Here is a 19,478-nt window from a genome sequence, read left to right on the forward strand (position 1 = left end):
GATAATTTTTCTCATCACTCATGCTATAGCAGCTATTACTAAGAAACTTATAGCAGTTACTAAGAAACTGTCAAATGTTTCTCAGCAAACTCCTCTATCCTGAAGACTTACCCTCGTCAGAAAACTTGACAAGTTTTATCTCTGACTGTTGCAAAGCACCGACACTGGAGATTTCTTCCATAAATGCTAAAGAAACATCTCTTTACAGAACATCATTTCAACCACGACACATTGAAAAAAATCTATTTATATAGCGCATCTGCCATACAATCACTGATGTTGTTACTATAGAAATAATGGCCGTTATTTATCAAGCCGGAAACAAACGGATTTATGCATAAATTTTATGTATCCGAATTTACACAAAAAAATTATATTCATGAAAGCCATAAATACAGAAAAGCTTTCATATCCTACTCCCGCTCCTGTATGTGTGTGTAAATTTACGCATAAGAAGACTAAGTAATTGAAACCTCGACTTATTGGTTTCGATTCATATAATTGTCAATGAGTTACTGCACTGGCACCAAGACGTTAGCAGCTGATTCTTTAAGTCCTTTAAGTAGGTTGCAAGGTGGGGCCTGCATGGATTGGACTTATTTGTCCAGCAAATCCCACATATGCTCAATCAGAGGCCAGGTCTTCACCTTTAGTTCTTTGTCATGTTCCTCACTGATTAGTACCTACCAAAAGTGGTCCAAGGAAGGATAACCAGTAAACTGGTGACAGGGTCATGGGTGCCCGAGTCTCACTGATGCACACCGGGAGTGGACACTAGCCCATCCTGTCTGATCCCACAGAAGAGCTACTGTAGGTCAAATTGCTGAAAATGTTAATGCTGGCTATGACAGAAAGGTGTCAGAACACACTGCTGACCCCTGTCCACCACCAAAAGTGCCTACAATGGGCACGTGAGGATGAGAACTGGACCGTGAATGATGGAATGGAAGAAGGTGGCCTGGTTTGATGAATCACGTTTTTATTTTTTTTTTTACATCATATGGATGACCAGGTGCGTCACTTTCCTAGGGATGAGACAGCACCAGGATGCACTATGGGAAGAAGGCAAGCCGGCAGAGGCAGTGTGATGCTCTGGGCAATGTTCTCCTGAGAAACCTTGGGTCCTGACATTTGAGTGGATGTTACTTTGCACTGTTTGTGCTGTTGCAGACCAAGTACAAACCTGTGGTCTCTTTCAACAGCATAACGCATCCTGCAACACTGCAGAAATAGTTCAGGAATGGTTTGAGGAACATGACAAAGAGTTCAAGGTGTTGACTTGGCCTCCAATTTTCCCAGATCTAAATCCAATCAAGCATCTGTGGGAAGTGCTTGACGAACAAGTCCGGTCCATGGAGGCCCCACCTCACCACTTTGCTACAATGTAAAGTAGTGAGTGTACGGCTTGTGTAACAGTGTAAATTTTCTGTCCCCTCAAAATAACTCAACATAGTCATTAATGTCTGAACCGCCCCACAGATGCTCGATAGGGTTTAGGTCTGGAGACATGCTTGGCCAGTCCATCACCTTCACCCTCAGCTTCTTTAGCAAGGCAGTGGTTGTCTTGGAAGTATGTCTGGGGTCGTTAACCTGCTGGAATACTGCATACTGATCATGCTCTGCTTCAGTTTGTTACAGTTCATGTTGGCATTCATGATTCCCTCAATGAACTGTAGCTCGCCAGTGCCGGCAGCACTCATGCAGCCCCAGACCATGACACTCCCACCACCATGCTTGACTGTAGGCAATATTCACTTGACTTTGTACTCCTCACCTAGTTGCTGCCACACACGCTTGACACCATCTGAACCAGATAAAATTATCTTGGTCTCATAATCCATGTCCTTAGTCTGTTTGTCTTCAGCAAACTGTTTGCGGACTTTCTTGTGCATCATCTTTAGAAGAGGCTTCCTTCTGGGACGACAGCCATGCAGACCAATTTGATGCAGTGTGCGGTGTATGGTCTGAGCACTGACAGGCTGACCCCCCACACCTTCAACCTCTGCAGCAATGCTGGCAGCACTCAAACGTCTATTCATTGAGGGAATCATGAATGCCAACATGTACTGTGACATACTGAAGCAGAGCATGATTAGCATGCAGTATTCCAGCATGATAACGACCCCAAACACACTTCCAAGACAACCACTGCCTTGCTAAAGAAGCTGAGGGTGAAGGTGATGGGACTGGCCAAGCATGTCTCCAGACCTAAACCCTATCAAGCATCTGTGAGGCGGTTCAGACATTAATGACTGTGTGTTGAGTTATTTTGAGGGGACAGCAAATTTACACTGTTACACAAGCTGTACACTCACTACTTTACATTGTAGCAAAGTGTCATTTCATGTTGTCACATGAAAAGATATAATCAAATATTTACAAAAATGTGAGGGGTGTACTCACTTTTATGAGATACTGTATATATAGTTTTTAACTCCATACTATGTAAACAGTTTTTTTTTCAGATTTGTTATTAAAGAGGTGTTTAATAATTATAGTTAATTAATAACTACAGCAACTCACGTGGTGTATTCTTCTTCTTATCCGTTTGATATTTTCGTCTTTTTTGTGTATTCACAAAGCAAATGATGACTGGAACTAAGATGAGAAGCAGTCCTGCTGTCACTCCAATACCAATATAAGGAGCCAGAAATGCTGAGAGAGAAATCATCATCATCATCAACAACAATATTTTACCCATTAAACTGCCGAACAGAAAATAAAATAACTAGTTCATTTTGCTATACTTTTCACAGTGATCTCCAGCTGCTCAGTGGTAGCGGAAGTAAAGATGCGTGAAGACACGTTAACTTCATAAGTACAGCTGTAGTTTCCCTGATGGACAAAATCTGCCTCAGGAAACAAGAAGACGGCTGAGTGGTTAACAGCTGACTGAGTGCTGGTGATGTTGGATCCACTGAAATTCAAGTGGAAAGAACCTCCTGGATACTGAGGTTCAGTGGAGCAGATGATGGAGAAGCTGTAGCCCCTTGTCACTTCTGGTCCACCAGCAGCACTGAAGGAGATATTGGGCTGCTGCAGGTTCACTAGAAAACAACAAGCAGGGTCTCTCTTATTGAAAATGGTGAAATGAAGAGAACGAATTTGTTTTATAGCTGAAGTCAAAGCTGCAAATATTGTCTTGTACTAGCAATAAAAAGCCCTCAAATCCACTTAAGGAAAATCAAAGGTGATAAAGTTACGCAGGGCTGTGTATGGCACATATTCCAACATTACATTTAACAAAGAGTATCTTATAATTGTTGATGTTCATAATGGCAGGAGTTTCCAATGTTATTGCTTTGAAGCAGTCAGAAGTATATTTGTAACGAGGTTCCCTTTCAAAGGGAAGTCAATGTTGCGTGAGCTCCACACTGTGTGAAGTGACCGGCATCTGAAGCTTTATAAGCCTGCTGTGATCAGATGACATGGCAATGGTGTCGTGTCACCTGTGAACTGTGCCATCACCCTTATTATCTTCAGTGAGACTGCATGTCGGTCGTTTGAGTAATGCTCGCAAAAAGCATTAATTTGGCACACAGATAGAGGACATGATGTGTTACTACAGCAAATTTGGAGTCTTTCACTCAACCCCTCTAGCGCCACCAATTGTCCAAATTTGCACTCATGTTTATGTTAATAACTTTTTTAAACAAAATTCTTTTTTCCTCTGATCCCTTGGCTCAAGACGATTCGATTGCAGCCTATGACATAATTTTACGTCATGAAAATTTTTCCGCTATTTTGAATTTTCAGAAAAACCTCATTTTTTAAAACTCCTCCTAGGCTGTTTGTCCAATTTGCACAAAAATTGGCCTGCATCAACTAGATGCATGCACGCCAAAATTTTATTCACAGAATTTTGATAAACCATACCGTTTTCGAATGGCCCTTCAACGAATTTGATGAACACACAACATTTAACTTGAGGCTGTATCTCCACAACGCTTTGAGGGATTGCGACAAAACATGGAACGTGTCATCAGCATTAGGCCCTGAGATTACAGTGAGGGAAAAAAGTATTTGATCCCCTGCTGATGTTGTACGTTTGCCCACTGACAAAGAAATGATCATTCTGTAATTTTAATGGTAGATTTATTTGAACAGTGAGAGACAGAATTACAACAAAATAATCCAGAAAAACGCATGTCAAAAATGTTATAAATTGATCTGCATTTTAATGAGGGAAATAAGTATTTGACCCCTCTGCAAAACATGACTTAGTACTTGGTGGCAAAACCCTTGTTGGCAATCACAGAGGTCAGACGTTTCTTGTAGTTGGCCACCAGGTTTGCACACATCTCAGGAGGGATTTTGTCCCACTCCTCTTTGCAGATCTTCTCCAAATCATTAAGGTTTCGAGGCTGACTTTTGGCAACTCGAACCTTCAGCTCTCTCCACAGATTTTCTATGGGATTAAGGTCTGGATACTGCCTAGGTCACTCCAGGACCTTAATGTGCTTCTTCTTGAGCTACTCCTTTGTTGCCTTGGCCGTGTGTTTTGGGTCATTGTCATGCTGGAATACCCATCCAAGACCCATTTTCAATGCCCTGTCTGAGGGAAGGAGGTTTTCACCCAAGATTTGACGGTACATGGCCCCGTCCATCGTCCCTTTGATGCAGTGAAGTTGTCCTGTCCCCCTAGCAGAAAAAAAACCCCAAAGCATAATGTTTCCACCTCCATGTTTGACGGTGGGGATGGTGTTCCAGGGGTCATAGGCAGCATTCCTCCTCCTCCAAACACGGCGAGTTGAGTTGATGCCAAAGAGCTCCATTTTGGTCTCATCTGACCACAACACTTTCACCCAGTTGTCCTCTGAATCATTCAGATGTTCATTGGCAAACTTCAGACGGGCATGTATATGTGCTTTCTTGAGCAGCGGACCTTGCGCGCGCTGCAGAATTTCAGTCCTTCACGGCGTAGTGTGTTACCAATTGTTTTCTTGGTGACTATGGTCCCAGCTGCCTTGAGATCATTGACAAGATCCTCCCGTGTAGTTCTGGGCTGATTCCTCACTGTTCTCATGATCAATGCAACTCCACGAGGTGAGATCTTGCATGGAGCCCCAGGCCGAGGGAGATCGACAGTTCTTTTGTGCTTCTTCCATTTGCGAATAATCGCACCAACTGTTGTCCCCTTCTCACCAAGCTGCTTGGCAATGGTCTTCTAGCCCATTCCAGACTTGTGTAGGTCTACAGTCTTGTCCCTGACATCCTTGGAGAGCTCTTTGGTCTTGGCCATGGTGGAGAGTTTGGAATCTGATTGATTGATTGCTTCTGTGGACAGGTGTCTTTTATACAGGTAACAAACTGATATTAGGAGCACTCCCTTTAAGAGTGTGCTCCTAATCTCAGCTCGTTACCTGTATAAAAGACACCTGGGAGCCAGAAATCTTTCTGATTGAGAGGGGGTCAAATACTTTTTTCCCTCATTAAAATGCAAATTAATTTATAAAATTTTTGACATGCGTTTTTCTGGATTTTTTTGTTGTTATTCTGTCTCTCACTGTTCAAATACAACTACCTAATACATTAAAATTATAGACTGATAATTTCTTTGTCAGTGGGCAAACATACAAAATCAGCAGGGGATCAAATACTTTTTTCCCTCACTGTATGTGCAGAGTTTTGGTACACTGCCCGGTACTGGTCAGGAGATAGGAAAAATGGCTATTTTCACTTAAAAGTCTTGAACGCTTTCCCACATGATAACCATTATGCCCAGATACTACCTGAGCAGTTTCAGAACAGCAGCACATACTGGACAAAATTTCTAAGTGGCTGTTTTTAGTTATTTTTAAAATAAATATTTTTTTTTATCATTGAAAGTTTACATTTTCTAACTCCTCATACACTGTTCATCAGACTCTAACAAAAACATGTCACAAAGCTTCTTTTGCTGCTCATGCTGCCGATAATTGTCTTGACCCCAGAATTGCTGCCTGCAGATATATTTATTATTATTATTATTATTATTATTATTATTGTTGTTGTTGTTGTTGTTGTTGTTGTTGTTATCTCCCTAAAGTGCCCAATAACTCAAGATCTGAATGGTAAAAAGTTTTGATATTTGCACATTGATACTACAGTCCACGAATAATTACCACACCACATTAGTCCATAGGTGGTGCTACAGGCCATACCCAAATTCTATGTGATTTTCCCCATCAGTCCAAATTGTCTGAAAAAATAAATACCTTATTTTTCATGGCAAACAAAAAATCCCATCGGGACCCATAAAGTCTGCCATGATAGATTTTCCAGTACATTGAAAATTTGTCCACAGCTACAAAAATCTTCCCGTCATGAACTGTAGGTCCGATTGACTTGAACTGTGGTACATATGTGTGGGATACATGTCTTTCTATAGGGCAATAAACAATAACGAATCAAATAAAAATGGGCAGAACTATTTACATATTGGTGAATTGACAATTGTTGCACATATTTCTTGTGTCCATAAATCAGTGGAACATTAATCTATGGACTTGATCTGTGCCACACACAAAGAGGACACTACAGTATGTTACCATGTGCGATGGCAATCTCATATCTCCAAGAAGAATTACATTAAAAGGAATATTATCTTTGGTAATATCTTTCATATTATATTTATCAATATCTTTATTGTCCATCAGATGGCGCTGTTTGTCTTGGATTGGCCCAAAGTAGACTTCATTTTGTTTAATGTTATAGCAGCACAGAGTAAATCAAATTAATGTTATAGCAGCAGGAATAAATTCTAAATAATGTATAAATAGCATTGTATCAGCACAAAGTAATTCTCCAAAATTCTTACTGACTCCTGAATCTTCTCTACAATGATCATTTGTGGAAAACTAAAAAAATTAACTTAAAATCTGTCATTGAGCCAAATGCGTTGAAATGTCGTATCTGTGGGATACATTTATCTACCATGTACATTTTGAAATGGTCCGCAGTATTGAGGAGGAATCCGCCAATGCTGCTTGCAGCTTTATTTTTCTCTCTTTATTTTATTATAACTACAATAAGCAGAAAACATATAAAAACATTATATATATATATATATATATATATATATATATATATATATATATATATATATATATATATATATATATATATATATGTTGACTTTCCTCTGGCTGTTTAAAGAAAATAACTCTCTTTTATTTTGGCTTTTATGGCTCTGCCAGAGGAAAAGGTTCCAGACCTCTGTGCTTGTCTGTTAATAAATACATTTAAATAATATACAAATTAAAGACAATAATTGATTATTTACATAACACTGTTCAGTATAATTGGAATATGATTGGAACTGCACTTACACACCTCTAGCAGGTGTAGGTGTGCTCATTTAAGCAGAGGACATGCCTACAGAATGTGGGCTCCCTACTTCCCCCACATCACCTCCCCCCAACACAAACTAACAGAATGCATGCTTTAGTCTTTTTAAATAAGCAATTTCAAAAATATAAAAAAATATGGGTATTCACTGACGATTCTTTTAACAGTATAAATAATTAATTAATGACTAAATGCTGTTCAGTATAACATCCTCTCTGCACTCACCCACAGTGATGTTAATGGAGTTGCTCCTGGGTGATGTGGAGGCAATTTCCCTGTATGAGTAGTCACAGGTGTACTGGCCCTGATGTGAGGCATCTACAGTCAGATTAAATGTTGTTGTAGTCTTTGCAGGTTGGGTCATTATTAATGTTCCATTTTTATACAATCTGAAGTCTACAGAGATGGATATTGGGTTGGTTGTTGTACATCTGAACTGAAGGACTTCTCCAGGTGAGACCACAGAGTTTGGGGAGATCCGGGTCAGTGTAGGAGTCTGCGTTTCTGCAAGTATTGCCAAATAAAAAAACATTATTTGAGCAACAACCACAACTAACTTATTTGAGCACACAACTCTGGCATCGTCACAATGTCCACAGTTCTCTTCTCCAAATTCTCTGTGTGAGCACTGATCTAGCATCTACCCAGATTGATCTACTTCATCCACCCAGGTTGGTTCACTGCCCTGACCAAAGCTGGCATTATGACTGACTTTTTTTGACTGACATTTTTACCACATCCAAGTTGTCTACACACCACCTCTGCATCCTTTAAGTCCCAATCATCATACACTGTTCCTCACTGGGCATTGTGCTGGATCTCCACTCAACCACAACAGTTACTCGGACCATTCACCAGCTTCATCTGATTATAGCCTGATTTTTTTAGTATAAAAAGGCAGAATGATTTTACTAATGACTGATTTTTCTGTTTATCAGTTGAAATAATATGATAAAAGAAATAATATTAGAAACAAAACCAATTGAGGTTGCAGAAAAATTAGAATTTTGAACAAGCCTTGAGAATTGTCCATTTGTTCAGTCAACTAAAAATATGTTTTATATCCAAACTACAGAGTCTCAGCTGAACAATCAAATATCAAACTATTCAAACTTTGCCAAGTTTTCCTCCAAATTATTTAATTGAAAATAGTTAAGACTGATGAAAAGTGCAGGGCACACAAGGCTTGCTGGTAAGAATGGCTGTTCAACTGGACTCAATGAAAAATGATTTTATACGTAGAAGGGAACATGGAAAAGATTAAAACATGTACATGCACAGTCAGACATTCATATTCACAAAATAATCAGCTCATAATTGGAATTATCTATTGCAGTGTATTGGATGAAGAAAGATCTCATCAGACTAAAATTTATTTAAGGTTTTTACCACAGCACTGCTGAATTTTCAAGTCTGACTGGGCAGAAATTGTTGATTACTTTCCTGTCACAGCTTTATATTAATGTTCCTTTGCTAATGTTATCATTTCTATAGAACAGTGGACACAGGCACTTATATGGTGGACCCTCCACACATCCATTTTATAAACATAAGCAACTGGGTTTTTTTGTATCATTAACTTCAAGAGAGAGAAAAAGGAAGGCTGGAGATGAAATGATTATTTATTGCTGCTATAATATAGATTTTTCCCCATGAGCCCCACTTCTCAGTGTTCCGAGAACTCACACCCCCCTCAATACCACCTGCACCCCTACCCCAACCCCTTAATACATTGTTGTCAATTCTTAAATGTAAAATAAAATTACAGAAAATTAAACCAGTCTTATAATATAGCAGAACAGTGGAGGATGGTAAATGTAATAAACAGTAAAAAACATAACAGTACATTAATATATATATTATATAATCTATAATCTTTTTGTTATTTTTTGGAGTTTACAGTGGGGGAAATAAGTATTGAATGCGTGTTTTTTCAGTAAATATATTTCCTATGAGGTTATTCATATGAAATTTCCACCAGACATCAGAATTAACTCAAGAAATCCAGAAATATAAAGAATTCACAACATTAAAGTCCATAAATGAAGTTATGTCTAATAAAGTGGAATAACATGAGAAAAAACTATTGAACACTCTAACTGAAATGCATTTAATACTTCGTGGAGAAGCCTTTATTTGTAATAATGTCGTATCTGTGGGATACATTTATCTACCATGTACATTTTGAAATGGTCCGCAATATTGAGGAGGAATCCGCCATTGCTGCTTGCAGCTTTATTTTTCTCTCTATATTTTATTATAACTACAATAAGCAGAAAACATATAAAAACATTAAAAATATATATATGTTGACTTTCCTCTGGCTGTTTAAAGAAAATAACTCTCTTTTTTTTTGGCTTTTATGGCTCTGCCAGAGGAAAAGGTTCCAGACCTCTGTGCTTGTCTGTTAATAAATACATTTAAATAATATACAAATTAAAGACAATAATTAATTATTTACATAACACTGTTCAGTATAATTGGAATATGATTGGAACTGCACTTACACACCTCTAGCAGGTGTAGGTGTGCTCATTTAAGCAGAGGACATGCCTACAGAATGTGGGCTCCCTACTTCCCCCACATCACCTCCCCCTAACACAAACTAACAGAATGCATGCTTTGGTCTTGTTAAATAAGCAATTTCAAAAATATAAAAAATTATGGGTATTCACTGACGATTCTTTTAACAGCATAAATAATTAATTAATGACTAAATGCTGTTCAGTATAACATCCTCTCTGCACTCACCCACAGTGATGCTGATGGAGTTGCTCCTGGGTGATGTTGAGGCAATTTCCCTGTATGAGTAGTCACAGGTGTACTGGCCCTGATGTGAGGCATCTACAGTCAGAGTAAATGTTGTTGTAGTCTTTGCAGGTTGGGTCATTATTAATGTTCCATTTTTATACAATCTGAAGTCTACAGAGATGCATATTGGGTTGGTTGTTGTACATCTGAACTGAAGGACTTCTCCAGGTGAGACCACAGAGTTTGGGGAGATCCGGGTCAGTGTAGGAGTCTGCGTTTCTGCAAGTATTGCCAAATAAAAAAACATTATTTGAGCAACAACCACAACTAACTTATTTGAGCACACAACTCTGGCATCGTCACAATGTCCACAGTTCTCTTCTCCAAATTCTCTGTGTGAGCACTGATCTAGCATCTACCCAGATTGATCTACTTCATCCACCCAGGTTGGTTCACTGCCCTGACCAAAGCTGGCATTATGACTGACTTTTTTTGACTGACATTTTTACCACATCCAAGTTGTCTACACACCACCTCTGCATCCTTTAAGTCCCAATCATCATACACTGTTCCTCACTGGGCATTGTGCTGGATCTCCACTCAACCACAACAGTTACTCGGACCATTCACCAGCTTCATCTGATTATAGCCTGATTTTTTTAATATAAAAAGGCAGAATGATTTTACTAATGACTGATTTTTCTGTTTATCAGTTGAAATAATATGATAAAAGAAATAATATTAGAAACAAAACCAATTGAGGTTGCAGAAAAATTAGAATTTTGAACAAGCCTTGAGAATTGTCCATTTGTTCAGTCAACTAAAAATATGTTTTATATCCAAACTAAAGAGTCTCAGCTGAACAATCAAATATCAAACTATTCAAACTTTGCCAAGTTTTCCTCCAAATTATTTAATTGAAAATAGTTAAGACTGATGAAAAGTGCAGGGCACACAAGGCTTGCTGGTAAGAATGGCTGTTCAACTGGACTCAATGAAAAATTATTTTATACGTAGAAGGGAACATGGAAAAGATTAAAACATGTACATGCACAGTCAGACATTCACATTCACAAAATAATCAGCTCATAATTGGAATTATCTATTGCAGTGTATTGGATGAAGAAAGATCTCATCAGACTAAAATTTATTTAAGGTTTTTACCACAGCACTGCTGAATTTTCAAGTCTGACTGGGCAGAAATTGTTGATTACTTTCCTGTCACAGCTTTATATTAATGTTCCTTTGCTAATGTTATCATTTCTATAGAACAGTGGACACAGGCACTTATATGGTGGACCCTCCACACATCCATTTTATAAACATAAGCAACTGGGTTTTTTTGTATCATTAACTTCAAGAGAGAGAAAAAGGAAGGCTGGAGATGAAATGATTATTTATTGCTGCTATAATATAGATTTTTCCCCATGAGCCCCACTTCTCAGTGTTCCGAGAACTCACACCCCCCTCAATACCACCTGCACCCCTACCCCAACCCCTTAATACATTGTTGTCAATTCTTAAATGTAAAATAAAATTACAGAAAATTAAACCAGTCTTATAATATAGCAGAACAGTGGAGGATGGTAAATGTAATAAACAGTAAAAAACATAACAGTACATTAATATATATATTATATAATCTATAATCTTTTTGTTATTTTTTGGAGTTTACAGTGGGGGAAATAAGTATTGAATGCATGTTTTTTCAGTAAATATATTTCCTATGAGGTTATTCATATGAAATTTCCACCAGACATCAGAATTAACTCAAGAAATCCAGAAATATAAAGAATTCACAACATTAAAGTCCATAAATGAAGTTATGTCTAATAAAGTGGAATAACATGAGAAAAAACTATTGAACACTCTAACTGAAATGTATTTAATACTTCGTGGAGAAGCCTTTGTTTGTAATAACAGCTTCAAGACGCTTCCTGTATGAAGAAATTAAAGAAATTAATGGCAGCAGATTCTTCTCAAGAATCTCCCAGTAAAAGGCTCCATTCATCGTTCCTTCAATTATATGAAGTTTGCCAGTACCATGTGATGAAAAACAGCCCCTCACCATGACGCTTCACCTCCAGACTTCACTGTTGGTGTAGTGTTTTTAGGGTGATGTGCAGTGCCATTTCTTCTCCAAACATGGTGTGTAGTACGACAGCTAAAAAGTTCAGTTTTGCTCTCGTCTGACCAGACTACACTCTCCCAGTATTTCATAGGCTTGTCCAAATGAGTTGTAGCAAACTTTAAACGAGCTTCGACATGCCTTTTCTTTAGTAATGGAGTCTTGCATGGTGAGTGTGAGCAGTGGAGTGCATCGCCTATTGTTTTCTCTGTGACGATGGCACCTGCTGCCTCCAAGTGTTTCTGGAGCTCTTTCCGAGTGGTCCTTGGGTCTTGGGCTACTCTTCTGACTTTTCTTCTGACTCCCTGGTCAGAAATCTTGTGAGGAGTTCCTGTGCGTGGCTGGTTGATGACAGATTGATGTTGCTTCCACTTGTGGATAATGACCCCAATGGTGCTTACTGGAGGATTCCGAAGTTTTGAAATACATCTGTAGCTGATTCCATCAATATGTTTCACTACAATAAGGTTCTGAAGGTCTTGGGAGAGCTCTTTGCTTTTACCCATCATGAGATGTTTCTTGTGTGACCCCTTGGTAACGAAAAGCCTTTTTCTATTTTTATGTATTTCATCTGGTTCCTTGCCTTACCTTGCCTTGGAGAGCCGCTTTTTCTTAGCATGTTCAATACTTTTTTCCGTGTCATTCCACTTTATTACACATTTACACATTTAGTTATGGAATTTAATGTTGTGAATTCTTTATATTTCCAGATTTCTTGAGTTTCTACTCATGTCTGGTGAAAATTTCATGTGAATAACCTAATTGGAAATATATTTACTGACAAAAATGTTGACACGCTCAATACTTATTTCCTCCAATGTATATGATTTAATCCGATTGAATAAACATTTACTATGAAGTAATTTTAATTTAACATAATTAGGGATGCACCGAAATGAAAATTCTTGGCCGGAGCCTGTCACGATTCCCCCTTGAAGCAGCGTGCTCTAAGCACGAATGCGCGAGCACCTGCTTTTCCGTTGTTGACCGTAATGACATCTGGACACGTGTGTTTTGTTTATGTTTCTGTCATGTCTCCTCCCTGTTCTGTCATTGGCTGGGATTTCACGTGGGTCTGAATTGCCCTCAGCTGCTAGCGGTTTAGACGCTGATCATGTCCACATATATACCGCGCGCCTCCCAGCACACAACGCGGAAGATTATCGTAGAGTTAGATTAGGTCGTATCGGAATCATAGTCACGGGCCATGTTTAGAATTAGTTTAGTTCGTATAGTAGTCATAGTCACAGTCACGTTCCATGTTTAAAGTTAGTTCGCGCTGGATTATCCGCTTCCAGTTCCTCGTCATAGTTCGTTTCTCGTTTTGTTTATCGACCCGGTTTTCCGTGACCACGACCTAGATTCCAGCCTTGGCCCGTGTATGCCTGTTTGCCAATCGCCTGACCTCTTGCATGTTTGTGGATTACGTTTTGGATCACGTTTTTGGATTTGTCTGCCTGTCTCTCTTTCAAATAAACAACTGTTCATCTGCACTTGCATCCGTCCTATCTCTGCTCCGTCACGATTAGTGACAAAGCCGAAACCAAATATAATGAAAAACTAGGCCGAATACCGAACACGTTTTTTTCTATATATTTTGCCATTTTTTTCACCATTGCCTAAATTAAATAGTCAAAATGTGCTTTTATTATTTTGTCTAGCTTTTCTATTTTCGGCCGAGTAATTTCAGATGCCGAACATTCGGTGCATCCCTAATCATAATGTTATGGACTTTTCTGTGCAATAAGCATTTTATAGACTCAGTCATAAAAGTTTTAACTTTTCACATGTGAACATTTTTTTTTAAATAAAGCATTTTGTGCAGTGAGCAGAAATATATGTCTTAATGCTTTTTTTTTTTTTTAGTTAGACCAATTTTTTAGTAGGATGTATTTTAAGAAAACTGTATTTTCTATACATCTTCACAAATGGGCTACTGTAAAGGTAATGCTCAGATATTCCACATAGAGTGACTGCAGTGCAGGAGAACAAAGCAAACAAACAGCGTTTTAAATCACTGTTCAGTTATAAATACCATCAACAGTTTGTAAAGTGCTAGAATTTCTACTTTGTTGTTCCTGTATAATATTGCTTTAGCCAAAATGTTCAGCCTTTTTCTCCAAATACTTCCTGCCCCATTAAGGGGGGCACGCCCCATAGTATGTATACCTCTGACAGAGATGATAACAGGAACTAATTTCATGGATGGACTGCAACATTAAATGTATTTATAAATAGATCAAATGTACAGTATAATGTGTTGTTTTTAAATTAATAAAAAAGTACTTGCTGGCAAATTGACATGTTATAAGTGAAACAAAACATTGTAAGAAAAAAAATCCTATAAAAGTACACCCACTAGTGTTTTATTTCTTACTTATTATGTACATACTATTGTACAGTGGCTGGCAAGGATAAGGAAGAGTATGGGCGTTATTTTAGCTTTAGTATATCGTAGTGTGGGTTGGAGCTGATTCCTTTCTCTGGTAATATATTCATGTATTCATGGTACTCACACTCTCATTGGTTAAGTCAGCTGAAAAGTAAATGCATGGATGAAGGCTATACTAATGTTCTGTGTCCAATCAAGAGCTCCAACACACAGACAACTTTAATCTCCAGTAACATAGGAGAGTTATACATCTTCTGTCTCTTTTTCTCCAGCTTGACTGTACTGCACAAAGATTATCAGTAAACACCCAAGCTAACTGCATCCTGGTTGTCTTGTTGTTGCTGCTGCTTCACCTATGCACACAAACTCCTCAAGTAGTTTTAATGATCCAGTAAACACTGTATTATCTAGGTAACTGTCAAAATGACAGCAAGCTAAATAATTGTGCTACACCTATGTATTTTTTTTTAACTAACTAATAAAAGTTAATCAGTGCAATATAAATATTATCACATGCATGACAAGGTCAAAATATGAGAGTGTTTCTGTACCTGAGCAAGTAACTCCAGCATCTTCACCATGGACGCAGTTGTGTATACCAAATCTATTAGATTTGGAACACTGTGTGATGGTGCATTCACTTCCAGAACACGGAACATCATCCAGCCATATTGGACCACTTCCCTGACCAAAGTGAGCATTTTCATGAGCGCTGACAGCATTACCACATCCAAGCTCTCTACACACCACCTGCGCATCATTTATGTCCCAGTAATCATCACACACTGTTCCCCACTGGTTTTTATAATAGATTTCCACTCTACCAGCGCAGGAGTGACTGCCACCAGCGAGTCGTATATTAGCGCCATCTAAAACATACAGCAAAATACATGTTAATGTTAATTAATCTTAATGATAATAAATCTTATTACAATTTTGCCAAACACTTAGACTGATATGGTTTCATTTCTGTTAGTCCTGTTTGTTTATCAGAAATGTCTTTTAGATAATGACTGAATAACTTTCTATAATTTGCATTGGGTAAATCGTATAGTGTTTATTAATTTAAAAAATAAAAAAAGGTATTAATAACAAAATAAGGAAAATAATAAAATTAATTAAAATAATTAAATAAAAATAAAAGTGAAAAGAGAAAATCTAGTAAAAGATGTAATAAAAAACTGGACAGAAACCAGTGAACAATACATGACAGAAAAATAAAAGAAGAGGAAGAAATGTAATAAACAATACATTCTAAAAAAATTAAAAAGAATAAATATCAGAAACAAATCACAAACCTATCTGCTACGTTGGATACAAGTCAGACCAGAGTCTAAAAATATTCAGAAACGTGTTGCATGTTCTCCTTTAGTGTGATTCACAGACTCTAAATCTTGAAAAGTAGCACCCGCCTTTGACCCCCTACTTTTTAGTTTCCTCAAAATTAATAATATAGGACTACTTTAATGTTTGAAGCTTGTATTATGTCTAGTGTTAATTTCGTTAATGAAAACCATGAGGAAAAAAAAGACTAGACGATGACGAGATGACACCAATAACTGTTTTCTTTATTTTTTCAATAAAAAAAGAAGAGACAAAATATTACAGACTTTTTTTTTCTCAGTTACAATCCAGAGATCATGTTCACTGAATGGCATGAGCGGCAGTTTCCGTTCCTGTGATGCACGTGGCATATTAAGACCAAGTGAGCACAGTGGGGAGTAACTTTCAAGCTAACGTTCGTTTTGGCTAGACTCAGCGAATATTCTGCATGTGGTTGCACAATGTTGATTTTCCTGATTGGCCATAATATCTACAGGCTGCAGCCAATGGGAACGCTTCTCTATCAGAGCATGTCCTCACAGGACCGATCAGAACACCTCAGGGAGTCTTAACAGAGGTGAAAATCTTAACAGAAACAATTTAAAAGATGCTAATCTGAGATATTTCATTTAGATGGCTTTTTTTTTAATCATAATAATTTATCATCTGCCTAACTGTTTCTTTCATAGCCCATCTAGTTGAGTGAATGTGTTAGTCTAAACAACTAGTCTATGCAACCCGTAATATACGTTTAAAAATATTTAATCTGTATAATAAATGTTAATAATAGTGCATGCAGCTGAAAAATGTAATAGTTTCTGTAAGCAATCCTTTTCTTTTCCTTATAGTTTTAGGAGCCTATGTTATTGGTGTTAATTAAATGTGCAGAACATGATACACATACACAGTTTTCCAAACGGGTTTCTTAAATTTTATATCTAAAAATTTAAAATAAAAAAAATACACTTACCAGCCAACAGAGAAGCTCTAAGAACGCTGACTATGGAGAGACAATAAAGAAGAATTTTATTAAATCAGTGATGTAAAAACTCAAACTAAATAAACTAAACTGAAATATAAATAAAAGTCAGTGATATTTAAATAGATTATATTTTGCCTGCAATTCGGTCACAACTGAAACACCAGTGTTACTTCATCCTTTGCACTTCTAGTAAAAGAAATAAAACACTCGTGTCTGATCGAGTTTGTTCAAGGAAAAGTTTTGTGCTTCTGCTACACAATGTTTTAAAACTGTAATGTGTTTGGAAATTTGCAGTCTGTATACTATTTACTGATTTATTTTTTCTATTTGTATGTGTTTGTGTCTGTAAATGGTACAGATACATTGACATAATGAATAAAAATGATTAAAGCAGTGGAGTAACAGATATAATTAATGATATTTTGGGCTTAAAAATAAAGGAGCATCGTATGATTTTATTTATACCACAGCATTCGTGAATTCTGGATTCTGATTTGATTAATTTTCTACTACAGCAGCTCTGACAACCGTGCAGCTGCATATTTCAGGTTTATATTAATGCATTAGTTTTATTGTCATTGCTTCTATAGTAACAGCTCATTCACAGGGACTTACAGTGTCCTCCACTAATATTGGCACCCTTGGTAAATATGAGCAAAGAAGGCTGTGAAAACTTTTCTTTATTGTTTAACCTTTTGATCTTTTGTTAAAAAAAAAATCAGAGAAATACTCTGCCCTCACAGATATCAAACAATTGTAAACACAACACAGTTTTATTTTTTTAAAATGTAAAAACTTTCTTAAATATAGGTGTGTAACAATTATTGGCACCCTTTTAGCCAATATTTTGTGCTATCTCCCTTTGCCAAGAACAGTTCTGAGTCTTCTCCTATAATGCCTGATGAGGTTGGAGAATACATGGTGAGGGATCCGAGACCGTTCCTCCATACAGAATCTCTCCAGATCCTTCTGGTGGACTCTCCTCTTCAGTTCACCCCACAGGTTTTCTATGGGGTTCAGGTCAGGGGACTGGGATGGTCATGGCAGGACCTTGATTTTGTGGTCAGTAAACCATTTTGTGTTGATTTTGACGTTTGTTTTGGATCATTGTCCTGCTGGAAGATCCAACCACGGCCCATTTGAAGCTTTCTGGCAGAGGCAGTCAGGTTTTCATTTAATATCTGTTGATATTTGATAGAGTCCATGATGCCTTGTATCCTAACAAAATGTCCAGGTCCTCTGCAGAAAAACAGCCCAAAACATTAAAGATCCACCTCCATATTTAACCGTGTACATGAGGAACTTTTCCATATGGCTACCTCTCTGTTTGCTCCAGAACCACCTCTGGTGTTTATTACCAAAAAGCTCTATTTTGGTTTCATCTGACCGTAGAACCCGATCCCATTTGAAGTTCCAGTAGTGTCTGCACACTGAAGACGCTCAAGTTTGTTTTTGGATGAGAATAGAGGCTTTTTTCTTGAAACCCTTCCAAATAGCTTGTGGTGATGTCGGTGACTTCAGATTGTAGTTTTGGAGACTTTCTGACCCCAAGACACAACTAACTTCTGCAATTCTCCAGCTGTGATCCTTGGAGATTTTTTATCCACTCAAACAGTCCTCTTCACAGTGTCTTGAGACGATATAGACACACGTCCAATTCCAGGCTGATTCATAACATTTCCATTTGACTGGAACTTCTTAATTATTGCCCTGATGGTGGAAATGGGCATTTTCAATGCTTGTGCTATTTTCTTATAGACACTTCCCATTTTGTGAAGCTCAACAGCCTTTTGCCGCACATCAGAGATACATTCCTTGGTCTTACCCATTGTTATGAATGACTAAGGCCTATGACTTTGGCCTATGTGTTACCTCATATTTATACCCCTGTGAAACAGGAAGTCATCGAAGTCATTTCTCTCATATGAACTCATAGGTGTGCCAATAATTGTTGCACAACTATATTTAACCAATTTTTTAAACAATATATCAAAGGTTAAACAATAAAGACAATTTTACACAGCCATCTTTGCTCATATTTACCAAGGGTGCTAATATTAGTGGAGGGCACTGTATATGGCAAACACTCGACAGAAAGTAAGGCTAATAAAACAAAGTTTCACAGATGTTCTACATCATCAACTGTAACTGTAAATTGCCTTTATTTATTTATTTATTTATTTTTAAAGATGAAGGGTTACACTTCAATACATTTAAAATATTGTCATTGAGGTCTAATTGCTGAGGCATGAGAGGAAATGAACTTGGGCAGTGCTGTTACTGGAAAATAGTCAACTTTTGTAAGTTTCACTTACATTCTGACTGCATTTTATTGGTCAGCAATTCCTCAAACAAGAAGTAAAACAGTTCACTGAAAGTCATTGTCATAACTGTGACAAAACATATTGTGAAAAATATTGAAATAATAATCAAAGTTTCATTTATATATAGAAATTTGTGAACAATTAAAAATACAGACATATTTACTGTATACAGACATGTACTGTATATTCTGAAGGCAAGACACTACAGGTGTAAATAACAAATTGTGTCATTTTTTATTCAAGAGCATC

The 19,478-nt window shown here is 37.5% G+C and overlaps 1 protein-coding gene across 2 annotated transcripts in view; it reads right to left on the reverse strand.

The window, feature by feature from the left end:
- LOC128628726 (Fc receptor-like protein 5) overlaps positions 1-19,478 on the reverse strand; it is a 28,731-nt gene that overhangs the window by 1,154 nt on the left and 8,099 nt on the right. The window contains exons 5-10 of one of the 2 annotated variants that reach the window (XM_053677955.1): positions 16,894-16,923; positions 15,152-15,469; positions 10,081-10,359; positions 7,555-7,833; positions 2,748-3,047; positions 2,524-2,655 (exon numbers count right to left, since the gene is read on the reverse strand). In XM_053677955.1, the coding sequence (XP_053533930.1) occupies positions 2,524-2,655; positions 2,748-3,047; positions 7,555-7,833; positions 10,081-10,359; positions 15,152-15,469; positions 16,894-16,923 (1,338 nt within the window). The remainder of the gene's footprint in view (positions 1-2,523; positions 2,656-2,747; positions 3,048-7,554; positions 7,834-10,080; positions 10,360-15,151; positions 15,470-16,893; positions 16,924-19,478) is intronic. The other variant, XM_053677957.1, reaches the window with a different exon arrangement.

The sequence above is a fragment of the Ictalurus punctatus genome, chromosome 2 (genome assembly GCF_001660625.3).
Source record: "Ictalurus punctatus breed USDA103 chromosome 2, Coco_2.0, whole genome shotgun sequence".
Classification (NCBI taxonomy): domain Eukaryota; kingdom Metazoa; phylum Chordata; class Actinopteri; order Siluriformes; family Ictaluridae; genus Ictalurus; species Ictalurus punctatus.